The 12,416-nt window shown below is 40.0% G+C and overlaps 1 protein-coding gene across 1 annotated transcript in view; it reads left to right on the forward strand.

The window, feature by feature from the left end:
* LOC104956637 (mitogen-activated protein kinase-binding protein 1-like) overlaps positions 1–9,918 on the forward strand; it is a 15,726-nt gene extending 5,808 nt beyond the window's left edge. Inside the window, exons 7-15 of the mRNA XM_010784151.1 lie at positions 1,540–1,731; positions 2,226–2,292; positions 4,096–4,242; positions 4,579–4,766; positions 5,093–5,692; positions 5,792–5,885; positions 5,977–6,065; positions 7,375–7,460; positions 9,470–9,918. Coding sequence (XP_010782453.1) covers positions 1,540–1,731; positions 2,226–2,292; positions 4,096–4,242; positions 4,579–4,766; positions 5,093–5,692; positions 5,792–5,885; positions 5,977–6,065; positions 7,375–7,460; positions 9,470–9,709 — 1,703 coding nt within the window. The 3' untranslated portion in view covers positions 9,710–9,918. The remainder of the gene's footprint in view (positions 1–1,539; positions 1,732–2,225; positions 2,293–4,095; positions 4,243–4,578; positions 4,767–5,092; positions 5,693–5,791; positions 5,886–5,976; positions 6,066–7,374; positions 7,461–9,469) is intronic.
* The last annotated feature ends 2,498 nt before the right edge of the window (positions 9,919–12,416 follow it).

The raw sequence follows: 12,416 nt of genomic DNA on the forward strand, positions 1-12,416 counted from the left end.
ATCAAAAAACGTGTTCAATGGCATTAAAACGAGAAAAAACGCGGCTGAATCGGTTAATCCATAGGTTGATAAAGTTCCTGGGCAATAATTGGAATTATTTATAATCCATAATTCCATTTTTATGTAAATATCGCAGAGCAAAAGTTAGCTGCTAATGGTAGCCACCAGAGTGGCTGCTGCTTCCGGTCTTGGCTATGCGGCAGTATAATACACACACATGACCAAATAAGGACTATGTGGGAGTTCCCCTCGATTCCATTGGCTCTGACGGTTAGAAAGAGATGTCACATGTCAAAATCCAGCAGGGGGAGCCAGAGATATGAAAAATCCACCCAAATGGCCCCAGAAGAGTTTTTTTTTTGCGAAATCTGTCTAAAAAAGTAAAATATCACTTGTTTTGCATCAATCTTGATACAGGGTACTTATTATATGTTTTACTTTGGATTCCTAAAGCTTTTAGTCTACTAACCCATCATCCACGGTTAGTTTTCACTATAAGTACAAAATATGTTTTGGACGGACACTATAATTTACAGTTTTTTACCATGTTCAATCTGAATTTTCTTTAAAATAAAAAACATCTATATTGAATCTGACTTTTCTACATCCAACTGACAGGTTTATCATTACTTTGAGAAAAAATATTATTAATTAAACCCTTTTAGAAGGGAAGATATGGTCATTTGTTCTGGGAATGTCATTTTCGAGCCTGAAACCTGAAAAACAGGCTCGGGGTTTAACAGGTTAAAGCTACTTCTGTAGGAGAACATTTTCGACTTTAGCAACCCCCAGTGGTACTACCGGAAAAGACAGTGGGGCACATATGCATTTGATTTTATTAGTTGTACTTTATTCGTCCCAACTTGGTAAATTATTTTGTTCAGCAGCATATTAAAACACATTACACATAAACAGTTGAAAGATTTATAAGAAATAATTTACTACTAAAAACCAAAGCATGTAAATATAGGATACATCATTAAAGTTAAAAAGTAGTTTAAATGAACATTTTAATGAATGTGTCTCTTATAAAGACAGCTCGAATCTTTACTAGGATTGTACCATTGCTGAATTCAACTCATAGCTGCATGCAGTGGAAGTTTATCTTTTTACTTCAATGGAGAGAACATGAATAAAACAGACGAGTGTCTGAGGAATTTTAAATATATTTATCAAAGTCACACTTTGCTATATTTCAGTATTTATTTTTATCTGTCTACATTTCTCTTTCAAGTTGGAAATGCCTGCTCTTAGTGTGTCAAGTGCTGGATTTAAAATGAAAAGCTTAAATGTAAATGAAAGCCATGATCTCTCTTCAACATACAGTAAAGCTGATATCCGCTGAGAGGGATTTGATTTGATTTTTCAGTTTCAGACCTGATAGAAATATGTCAGATAGTACAAACGCATAAGCCTCTGTGTGTTGTCTGGCCATTTGTAACGGTTTATCTTGTGCCCACATGCTGTATGTATGGAGAAGATGTACCAAGGTCAAGGAGGGCTTGAAAAGGGATGTTTTCTCTCCTTTTGCTTTTTCAGATTCTGCAGACTTTGAGTCTCTGAGCCAAGAAATCTCTGATGAAGAGAATGAAGAGAGGGAGGAAGAGGAGCAGAAGGCAGAAGAGACAAGTATGGAGGAGGCTTTGAGGAAAGTGACCGAGACTTCTGACCACGGCAGAGAAGATCCCCACAAGCAGAACATTGGGATTCTGGAAGAGAGCCACCACTTGAGTAAGAGACAAGAGACACCTACAACTCACATGCAGTTTACCTTAGGTAGACGAGAAGATTAAAAAGAAATAGTTCAACACATAACAACCCGTTAATACACAACTTGATATTTTGTCATTTACTTTTTTGTACAGATGTGATATCTTATTAAAAGGAAATGGTAGGTGGATTTTTAGACATCATACAGACTCAAAATAGCTGTTTCATCTTGGTTCCATACTTTATGCTAGGCTAAGCTACGTCTCCTGGCTGTTGTTACAAATATAAGACTGATATCTATCTGTTTATCTTATTCTGGGCCAGAAAAACAAACAAAAATGCTTATTTCCTAAAATATTTAGCTAGTTATTTTCCAAAATGTTGAATTATAAATGACCTTGCATGCTGATTAGCCTTTTGGTTTCTCCATCTTGTATCAATGTCTGTTTTACCTTTCTCTCTGCCACTGTCTCTATTATCTGTTTTGTTTTCTGACGCTTGACGTGTGTCCACAGTGGAGCAGAGCAGGGCCCCCCGGCTCAGTATGTCTTCACGCTTCCTGACCAGAAGACATAATAACAGGTACTGTTGACCACTTCAGCCCAGTGTGGATTCACAGCTATAATTACAAACCCATGTGGAATCACGCACACTGCTCTGCTAAACCATGTGTTTACCCTCCTGATCCAGCCAGGCTGTCAGTTTAAATCACATTGTTATCTACTGTGTCTTCCGGCTATTACATTTGGGTAGGAAAATAGTTTTTTGTTCCTAAATGTGTCTACTTTTTATTTGTATTACAAATGATTGTACAACAAGACATTTAACTGTGAACGACTTTGCAATTTATTATAGTTGAACATATTTGAAATGCTTGTTTGCTTTCTTGCAGGGAGTTACATCACTAGATATGTCATATGGTATGCCATTCTCATGTCTGTGTTCTAATTATACAGCTACTATCAGCAGCCAGTTAGCTTAGTTTAGCACAAGCAGTGTAAACAAGGAAAGCGGTCCGAATCTAAACATTTTAATTGTATATTTAGTTTGTTAAATCCGTACAAAAACGGATGTGGGGTCTGTGGCAGAGTATCCTTAACCAGTACCTTCATGGAAGTATTCCGGTTGCCTGGCAACTAGTCCTGCCGATGAAATAATCCAGCACATAACCCTCCCTAAAATTATTATTTTCTTTGCTTTTGTACAGTTAAACAAATGAGATAAGACGTGGTAGAAAGTGAGCTTTAGAGGTGCTGGTAGGCATGGCTAGCTGTTTCCTGTCTTTCTGCTAAACAGTGGTTCTCAAATGGGGGTACACGGGCCCCTAGGGGTACGTTGGAGTACTGCAGGGGGTACGTGAGATTTATTTTATGTTAATGAAAAAAAAAAAAAATAGATAAATATACCAATTTTAGGAAAAGTAAGGAAGTTTGAGCAGTGTGGGTTTTATATTAATAGACTAGAGTTACACATATTTCAAAACGCGTAGTGCAATAACTGCAGTTTGCCTCCCTGTCAGAATGACAAAGATCCTCAGTGAAGCACAAGCCCATGTTTCTCGCTAAATTGTAAGTACAACTTATTAAAAAGATCAGTTCAATGCAACTAATGTCGTCTTAGTGTTATTGCATGATTTTAAAATTGGTTGGCCATGAATTTAGTGATGGATTGTAAACATTTGAAATGTAGCATTTAAGTGTTTCTCAGTTACAATGTTGTTGTTTTAATAAATCAGACAATGATGGTGCAGCGCTGTACTGTACCTCTTTATATAGCCTTTTTCCCCCTAACAAATATTTTTTGCGCTGATCAGGGGGTACTTGGCTGAATATTTTTTTCAAAGGGGGTACATTATTGAAAAAAGTTTGAGAATCACTGCGCTAAGACATGTTAACCTAAGCTAAGCCATTTAGCCTCTGGTTGTTGCTCATATCATATTCCCATTCAACTTTTTGCTAATCAACTGTTACTTAATAATGAAGGATTTATTATCTGACAAATTGTTTTTGTATTTTGTCAATATTTTTTAAATGCCACTCATGACAATAGGTTAAAGTACAAAAAATAATGGTTCGGGCACATTTAGTACAGCAGAGAACAAAAACATTTTGCTTTTATTTTTAATTTATTTCACAAAGACAGTGGAGAAAGAATCACAGACGAACAGAATCCTCTAGCTGGGGACGGAGGTAGCATTTTTTCCTATGACTTTCCCCCCTGTAGCAACCTAAGCTAAGCTAGGAAGTAGCTTCCAATTTAGTGTACAGACATGACAGTGGCATTGATCTTCACCTCTCTGTTTTTCTGCTGATGTACTGTGGGGTAATACCTTGTGTTTTTACCTCACTCACCTCCCTAACCCTGTAATGCTTTCTCTCTATGTAGGAGCATGCCTCTCTTTGCCAATTTGCACGATAAGGAACAATGCAGCCGCTTTGCTAAGCCCCCAGTGTCAAAAGTGCGACCCTTGATGGAAGATAGCCGGAGCAGAAACATGGAATACAAAACCCCTGGCAGGATCGAAGGGCAAAAGTAAGAAGAAAACACGGACCAGGAGCTCCATGGGGTTTATTTTTAGACAAATGCTACTTTGGCAGACTTAGATTAATGAATCATAAATGTGAAAGATAACAAAAAAAGCACAAAATGTTCTCTGCGAAAAATAATCATTTTAAACATTAATAAGTGGAGGTCACACTAGGCTTATATGTTACCATCAGTACATTTTCTGACACTCATGCTATTACTAAGAGATACGTCATTGATAAAGATAAACAACAGCAGGGGGAAACTCTTAATCGAACACTTATTATTTACTACAGTGCAGTTACAGACACAAAAGGATAACAACATTTTATTTTTCTTTAGTGATCTTCCAGCTGCTGTGTTGCCTCTCAGCAAGGCAGATTCTCCTGTCCTCAGACCCATGAAGAGGAGAAAGACTTCATTGTCCAACCTGTGGAGGATGTCCAACCAACCCTCTAAAGCTCCACTGATGCCGGACTCAGCCACATGTTTACAGAAATCACACTCTGTCCAGGACCTCGCCTCCGACCGTGAGTTTCATCAACAATGTTTAAATGTATTGCTATGCATTTTCTGCCATTTCTGTAATTTTCCAGTTAGATTTACAACCAGCTCCATTGCCTCCATTAGTTGTACATTGTGAGACAGCTAAACATGCAGCAAGAGTGCATTTACATTAGTTGAATGGGGATTTTCTGTAAAGAAGTTCCTCTGATTTTGGATTATAACCTGGAATTGCCAATTATACATTTAAGTGATGTTAAAATATTTTTCATTTGATGTTAACTTTTTGTACAATTTAATTAAATGTGCCTCTAATTGTCAAAACAAATCTTCACTCTTTTTTTTTTTCTAGCTCCTCGCTCCCCTGTGCCCTCTAGTGACCCTATTGAGTTGCGCAAGAGACTTCAGCAGCTTGTCCTGGATCAAGACAATCCCCAGCCTTCCTCCCACCTTTCCTCCCCCTCCTCTGGGTCCCCTCGGTCTCTCGACTCCCCCCTGCCCTGGGATAGCCCTAAACTCAAGTCCCCAAACTCCTACATGAAGCCCACCGCCAGCTCCAAGGCCAAAGGTAGCCGCTCCAACTCGCTGGGGGACGTCAGGCAGACGGGCTCTCCACCTTGCTCTCCGTCCCCGCTCGGGGTCAGGAGGTCGCGTGGGGCGATGGAAACTGGATCCCCCTTGGCCATCTCGTCCCCCGTCACCAGTTTCTCCTTTAATATCTCATCAACATCATCCCTTGCAGCCTTTCCTCTATCAAACAGTCCCCCCCCAACTCCCACAGAGGCAGTTTCACCCTCTCCTTTTACTCAGAACTTACCGCCAACACGCATCCCGCTTCCCAGACAGCCTCTCAGCCCTCGCCGCAGCTTCTGCTTCGATGGGACTCAAGTGAGGGCTTTTACACCTTCCGTACACCCAGAAGGGGACGTCACACCTACTCCAGGAAACAGAGGTTAGTCAGCCAGCCAAATGCTGTATATATGGCGCATAAATTCCAAAGTAAGGCACTTAAAAATAGATTAAACCGGGTATTTTGTCTATTTCTCTTCAGGACTGGGCAAGAGATTCTCTAAGTGTCTAAGTTTGGATCCTTCTTTGCAAAGTTTACTACCAGTGAGGCAGAAGAGAGACTCAGTTTCAGAGAGGTATGTTTGTTCACACCTTTTCTAAACATTTAGCTGCATTTTCATTGAGAATTTATTTTAAACGGACGACTTTTGGCATTTCTCTTCACAGTGCTAAAGAGCCATCACAGGTGGCCGTGGCCAGAGAGTGCCCTCTGGTGCCCGAACAGGTCCACACATCCATCGCTGATCCCAAGCCAGGTCTTTCTTCACAGAACTCTTTTATCAACCTGTCCGTCGCCACCGTTCCTCCTCTTCATCACTGCGTCTCTTCACACTGCTCGCCCTCTGCCTTCAGGCCTGTCTGTCTGTCTCACGTTCCTCTGCCTGTCTCTGTCTCCTCCTGCTGTCAGCACTGTGAATACTCTGGTGAGTCCGCAGAGGAAAGGTCGTTGAAGTAGTGTTCATTTTGTTTTCCATGAGTAAGACAAGGCAAGGTGTTCCAGGTTGCGGATTGGCTCTCATATCAATTCAGAAAAGCAAAGCTGCAGTCTTAATTAGGCAACTTGTGTTTTTCTTCAGATGCTGATACGATTGTATGTAAATTAAGTGTCACAGTAGACAAGTTAAACCTGAAAATGAGCATAATATGGCCCCTTTAAAATGCTTAGACTTTTAGTCAACAAAAACTTGACAAAAAATAAAACAGGATAAGTTGACTGAATATAATAACAACCTACAAGGACATTTGACAAAGGAATTAAATCAACGCTGGTAGGAAATGTTGAATTCCACTCTTTTGTTTGAATTAAAAACGTCACCTGCTATGTTATGTTATCATGAAACCCGTTAGTTAAGACTTTTTGCAGCAGGCTTGATAATCCCATTGAACACAATCACACTGAATTAACATCAAAACAGCTGACTGGATAAACATAAACATATTCACACTTCATCATAGGACAGACCTTTTTTCTTTTACTCCTCATGACCTCCTCTAATTGAAACATTTATTTTGATGATAATACAGTAATTTCCCATTATTTAACTTTCTGCTTTGATATTTAGAGCCTCAGTTATCTAAAGCACTACTGCTGATAGCTTTGCCTCATATTGTTCATCTCACACAAGTATCTTGAGATGGATCTTAAAATAACTCCTCCATCCTGTGCATGCCTGCTGTTCTGTGGATGATAACTGCCTCACAAAGGCAACAGATTTCATTTCAATTTCATAACACAGAAACCATAAATGAAATTTAGCGATATCCAGTCCACATTTCATACCTACAACTGTGCTTTGCCGGAGGATATAAACTGTGAAAATCATTTTTCTCGGTTCCACCGCTCACAAAGCTCCCGTCTCTTCCTTTGTACTGCTGCCTCCTCGAGTGTTTCTTTTTATCTGTAGCGTTTTTTCTGATACCAACTTTTCCTTGCTTCTTATACCTTTTTCTCAACACTTACTGTGTGCCTACTTTGCTCGATAACTGTGTGTTTGTGTGCGTACGCTGTACAGTATGCATGTCTCTGTGAACTCTCAGATTTACCTCCTGCTGCTCTCTCCTCAGATCACTCCATCACCTTGGAAACCTGTAGGCAGGCTGTTACAGAGCTCCACAACAGTCTGAGGAAAATCGCCATGCTCTACACTACGGTCAGTCAGTGTGTGTGTGTGTGTGTGTGTGTGTGTATGAGAGCGTGTGAAAATTAGAATGAGAGCCTGATATCATTTATATATTTGAAAGAGATAGAGGATAAAAGGGGAATACATAGAGATAATTTCTTGCATACTTCATGCCTGTTAAAGCTGCCACTTTCAAATTACTCTTATAGTCATGAATTGCATATTTGAATAGATATTACTGTTGATATGTGTGTTATTTCAAAGAATCCATTATCTCTTTTTGATGCACCATTTTGTCTCAGTCAACTTGTCTTTATAGATGCTGTTCTTTTTACATTTAATCTGGTGGTAGAATCCATTCATTATTTATTATAGAGGGGAAACACTAAGTCCATTAATGCATCGGACATCAACAGACACTGCAAAACCTATTTTCTTTTAATGCACAAAATTACATTTTCTGTCTTTTAACTTGTGATAATGTACAGTGCTAATTAGTCTAATATGATAGGAATCTAAATATTCAAAGATTTGGGTCGAAACAAGCAACTTGGGTTTCGTAATGCACATACAGTATTTAAAGGTCCCATGTCATGCTTTTCCGGTTATTACCCGTCCCCTTGTGTGTTATGAAGGTTTTTATACATGTAAACGGTCTGCAGAGTCAAAACAAAAGTACACCCTGTAGCGAGTAAAACTCTAACACAGAAAATACCTCCTCAAAACGCCTCGTTGGAGATACTTCACTGTCCATTGATTCTTCCGGGTACCGCATGATGTCATGCGTTACCCGGAACTAAATGGACCAATCCGTGGAGCTGTTACGTTACGTCCGCGGAGCCGTTACGTTAAGCCCCCGCTGATTGGCCCAAATTGACCAATCCACGGACTTCCTCACACACGCACTCAGTGCAGGCAGCTCTGCTGATCTCTCCTCCCTGGCTGCAGGCTGATAACAGACAGTTGGGATCGTGGCGAAATTCTCTCTGCAGACCCATTCTCACAGCGTTTATCAACCTTTTTCTTACTCAAGATCAAGCCACACTTATTGTTTTTACTTCGGCTGTGACTTTGTGTGTGCTCAGGGTGAGTTTGGCTGTGTTTCGCTGTCTCGCTAAACAAGGAAACCACACCTCCACGGAGCTCAGCGCGATTCACAACGTCCCGACCAATCAGAGCACACTGTGCTCACAGGGAGGGTGGGGGCTGGAGCTATTGGAGCTACAACGAGCCGTTAAAGGCAGAGAGTGAAATTCAGTGAATACACGTAGTTTACATGCTGTATGAGAAACCAAAGTGATTTTGGAAAATTGCACAATATAAATCTATTCTAGTAGACCTCAACAATGGAATTATGATCAGTGGAAATGGCCATGACATGGGACCTTTAAGGCTTCAGCTTTAAAAAAAAAAAACTATATATAATAATAATAATTTCCTGTATTGATGGTTTAATAAAAAATGACCCATGTATGAGAAGTCGAAGATGGCGTTTTCAAGTGTCTTTTTTCAGTCCTAAAAGTCCTACCACAAACAAATAAGTCCAACTCGTAATTATATTTAAATCATGACACAAGAAACATAACAGTTTTGAGAAGCAGGAACCAGAACATGTCATATTAATTAAAGGAACATTTATTAAAAAAATCAAACAATGTATAGTCATCCCTCTCAATCATCACTTATGACCCACTAAAAGTGCTTGGTGGTGTGTGTAGCTGCAGAGACCCTGCAGCCTGTTTCTTTTGTTCCCGTGTTCGGGACATTCCTGGCCATCAAACTATAAAAAAATGAGTGACCAGATGCCAGATCATAAGCATTCATCCACAATGAAGCTATACAAATGTTGTACGCAGCACCTGAAAAATACAAATATAGCTAGGAAAACCTGTTCTTAGGAGAAAATGCGTTCCAACCGATGGAGAGCATCTTAACCAGCTTTCAGTCTGTGTGTGCTTTTTGTGTTGTGCTTATTATGTCTTACAAACTGTGACCCACATAGTAATCAACTGATAATCAAACTGTCTGTTTTTCACCAGATGCTACAATGCGACCAGCAGCCCGGTGAAGATCAAACAGAGATGAGGGGCATCCTGTCTAAGGCCCTGTTCAAGGTCAAGGCTGAGCTGGACTCTTTATCTCCCCCCTCCTCTCAGAGTGAAGGGCCCCCTGTGGACCAGGGGGTCAAAGGCGAAGGAGACAGAACCCTGGCCCTGCTGGAGCAGTACGCTGAGCTGCTGCTGAAGTCTGTAGAGAGGAGACTGGACACTAAGACGTGAGGACTGGAGATGATGCCAGGTGTATGTACTGTACGCTCATATAGCCCACTGTGAACCGCACACTTGTTTTTTGCACAGAGATCTTTTTCAAACTTTATTTATTGGCTGAATGCAGATAGGATGTGATTATATATTTGGAGAAACTGAGTTAATGAATGCTGAATGAGTATTGTACACTGAGTAATAAAAAGTTGCCTTATTCATATAAATTCCAAGTTTCAATTACTCTTCTTTTTCTGTTTTCTGCTTTTTACAATCAAAGTGTAATGAATCATATTTGTTACAAAGGGAGACACAAAAGGACAAATATGATAGAGTAACATGGAAAGCACAGGTAGTTTATGGATGTTAAATGCATTTGGGCCACATAATTCATCGGGGCTTTTTAAATTATTCCTTTTTAAATCGTTATGTATTGGTACCGGAATAAAAAGTCCCATTAGCACCCCCTAGAGGCTGCACGGTTCAATATTTCATGCCAAAACAAACAAACATTAAACAAACAATTACCAACAATGAACTAATTAGGCTCTAATAATGAAATATAACAGTTGTTTTAGGGTGGCTTACAGCGAGTAACAATCAAATCAAAAATATCAAAGTGCAACTATCATGCTATTTTTAGGTAATAGCATAGGTCTCAGATATATAAAAATATATAAAAAGACATGTCTACAGTATGAAGTGTTTTGCTCAAAATACCAAACAGATCACCCATTCTAGCCATGCCTCATATCCCTCTATTTCATTTCCTGTTTCAAAAGTGCTGATTTGGGGTATAAAGCTTTTTTAAAAAAAAAGAATTGATAAATAAAAAAGGAGGGGGCTGAGCTCATGCGGGACCCGGCAGCTACTGTCTTAACTAAATACTGCGGTGATGAAACGCCATATCATGGATTATCAAGGATTATTTCTGAAACAGTATGGAGCTCAAAGGCTTTCTCTCTTGCCGGTTATACCACAAGGCGAGTTCCTTTTTATTTCCTGCTTCTTCACACACATGCTCTCCAGTACAGGTTAAGCTCTGAGTGTTAGCGATGCTAATGTAAACACCGATCCATTACGTCCAAAACAGTCGGCATTGTTTCTGATAAGCAACTTTCTGATAGTGCCGTGGGTCCACATTTCCAATATTACGTCATATCGGATGCAAATCTGGATCAGCTCCATTGTAGCCCCGTTTTTAGAGATTTGGGTACGGAGGAAAAGAGAGGGTTTTATTTTCTGACGCTGCATGAGTTCCCTGACACACCGGGGACACATATTTATTAGGGTGCATTCACACCTAATAGTCCGTTTTCTACAGACCACAGTTTGTTACATTGTTTCATTTTTCAGAAGGTTCGGTTTGCGTTCACACGGGCAAAACTCAAACGGACTCTAAACTTTAAACACAAGTCATGTGCTCGGAAATGCTGTTCAACCATTGGTCAGACATTAAGGGGGTAAAAACGCAAATCCCGGCAATTTCTACCGGAGCCTCCGCCATGGAGCATCGGCACTTTCGGCAGGTTATTCTCATGCTGCTGTTAATCTGGAGATCAACAGACACTAGCGGCCCGCTATAGTCAGATAACGTCCGTTAAAAAACATATAATGAGAGACGTTCTGCAATAAGGAGGGGCGTTTCACCGACTACAGGTGTTCTTACTTTTATGTAGCTGACGGAGAATTTTTACTTTACACGACACTGTTCAACACTTAATTCTGCTTCACTCTTTCACTAAACAACCGCGGATGTCTTGAAAGACTCTTTCGCTCAAGATTTTGAAGATATCCGCGTTCTTGTGACACGTAAATACTACGCTTCCTATGTTTTGGTGCGGACTGCGTTCACACCAGCAATGAACCGCTCCAGAGTTCGCAAGCAAGCGCTCCGAGACCACCTATTCTAGCGGACCAGAGTCCGGTTGTTTAGTTCACTTAAGAGGTCTCGGGCTGTGTTCACACCGACCCAAATGAACCGCACCAAGCGGCTAAACCATAGACTGTATATATAAAGGCTAAACGCACCAGGGTTCAATTCAACCGGACTATACAAGGCAGGTGTGAATGCACCCTAAAAAACATCAAAAAGTGCATTTTGCATGATAGGTCCCCTTTAAAGTTCCAGGTTGTTCTCAGAAATGTTCATGGAATAATTGAATTAGGAGATATGGTTTCATGCCTGCAACATTCATATTAAGGCTAACGGAGTACACAAGTTCATAAAGTTTCCAAAATATAAAGGGTTCATCCTCTGGGGAACAGGAACATGGTCCTTTCTTTACTCTTTTACTAAAAGCTTTGCACAATTTGATACTTGGCTGGAAGTAAATCCGGCCAGCTATAGAGACATTTTGGGAGATAGTTGTGATGGATGATGTTTAAGTAGGAGGTTATTGGAAGATAAGGTGTGAGGAGTGAGATGGTTATATAATAAGGAATAAGGTAAGTGTTAGATGAAACACCTGGGAAGATATTTTGTAAGGTTGTGTAAATAATTTGCTATCGGTGTCTCCCTAAGATCAGGGTACTTTAGCCATAATTAATTCCTTTATATATACCATGAGTAGTCTATGATAAGTCTGAGAGTTTTGCAAGTTTTATTATGGCTGATTTTAATGTTGGACTAATAAATACAGTTCTCTGAAATAGGTTTTTTCATCAAACCTTTGGACTGTTCTTCTTTATCCTCTCGTCAAAAATGAACAATGAAAACACTGAA

Source organism: Notothenia coriiceps, unplaced genomic scaffold (assembly GCF_000735185.1).
Source record: "Notothenia coriiceps isolate Sejong01 unplaced genomic scaffold, NC01 NC01_scaffold00026220, whole genome shotgun sequence".
NCBI classification, from domain to species: Eukaryota; Metazoa; Chordata; class Actinopteri; order Perciformes; family Nototheniidae; genus Notothenia; species Notothenia coriiceps.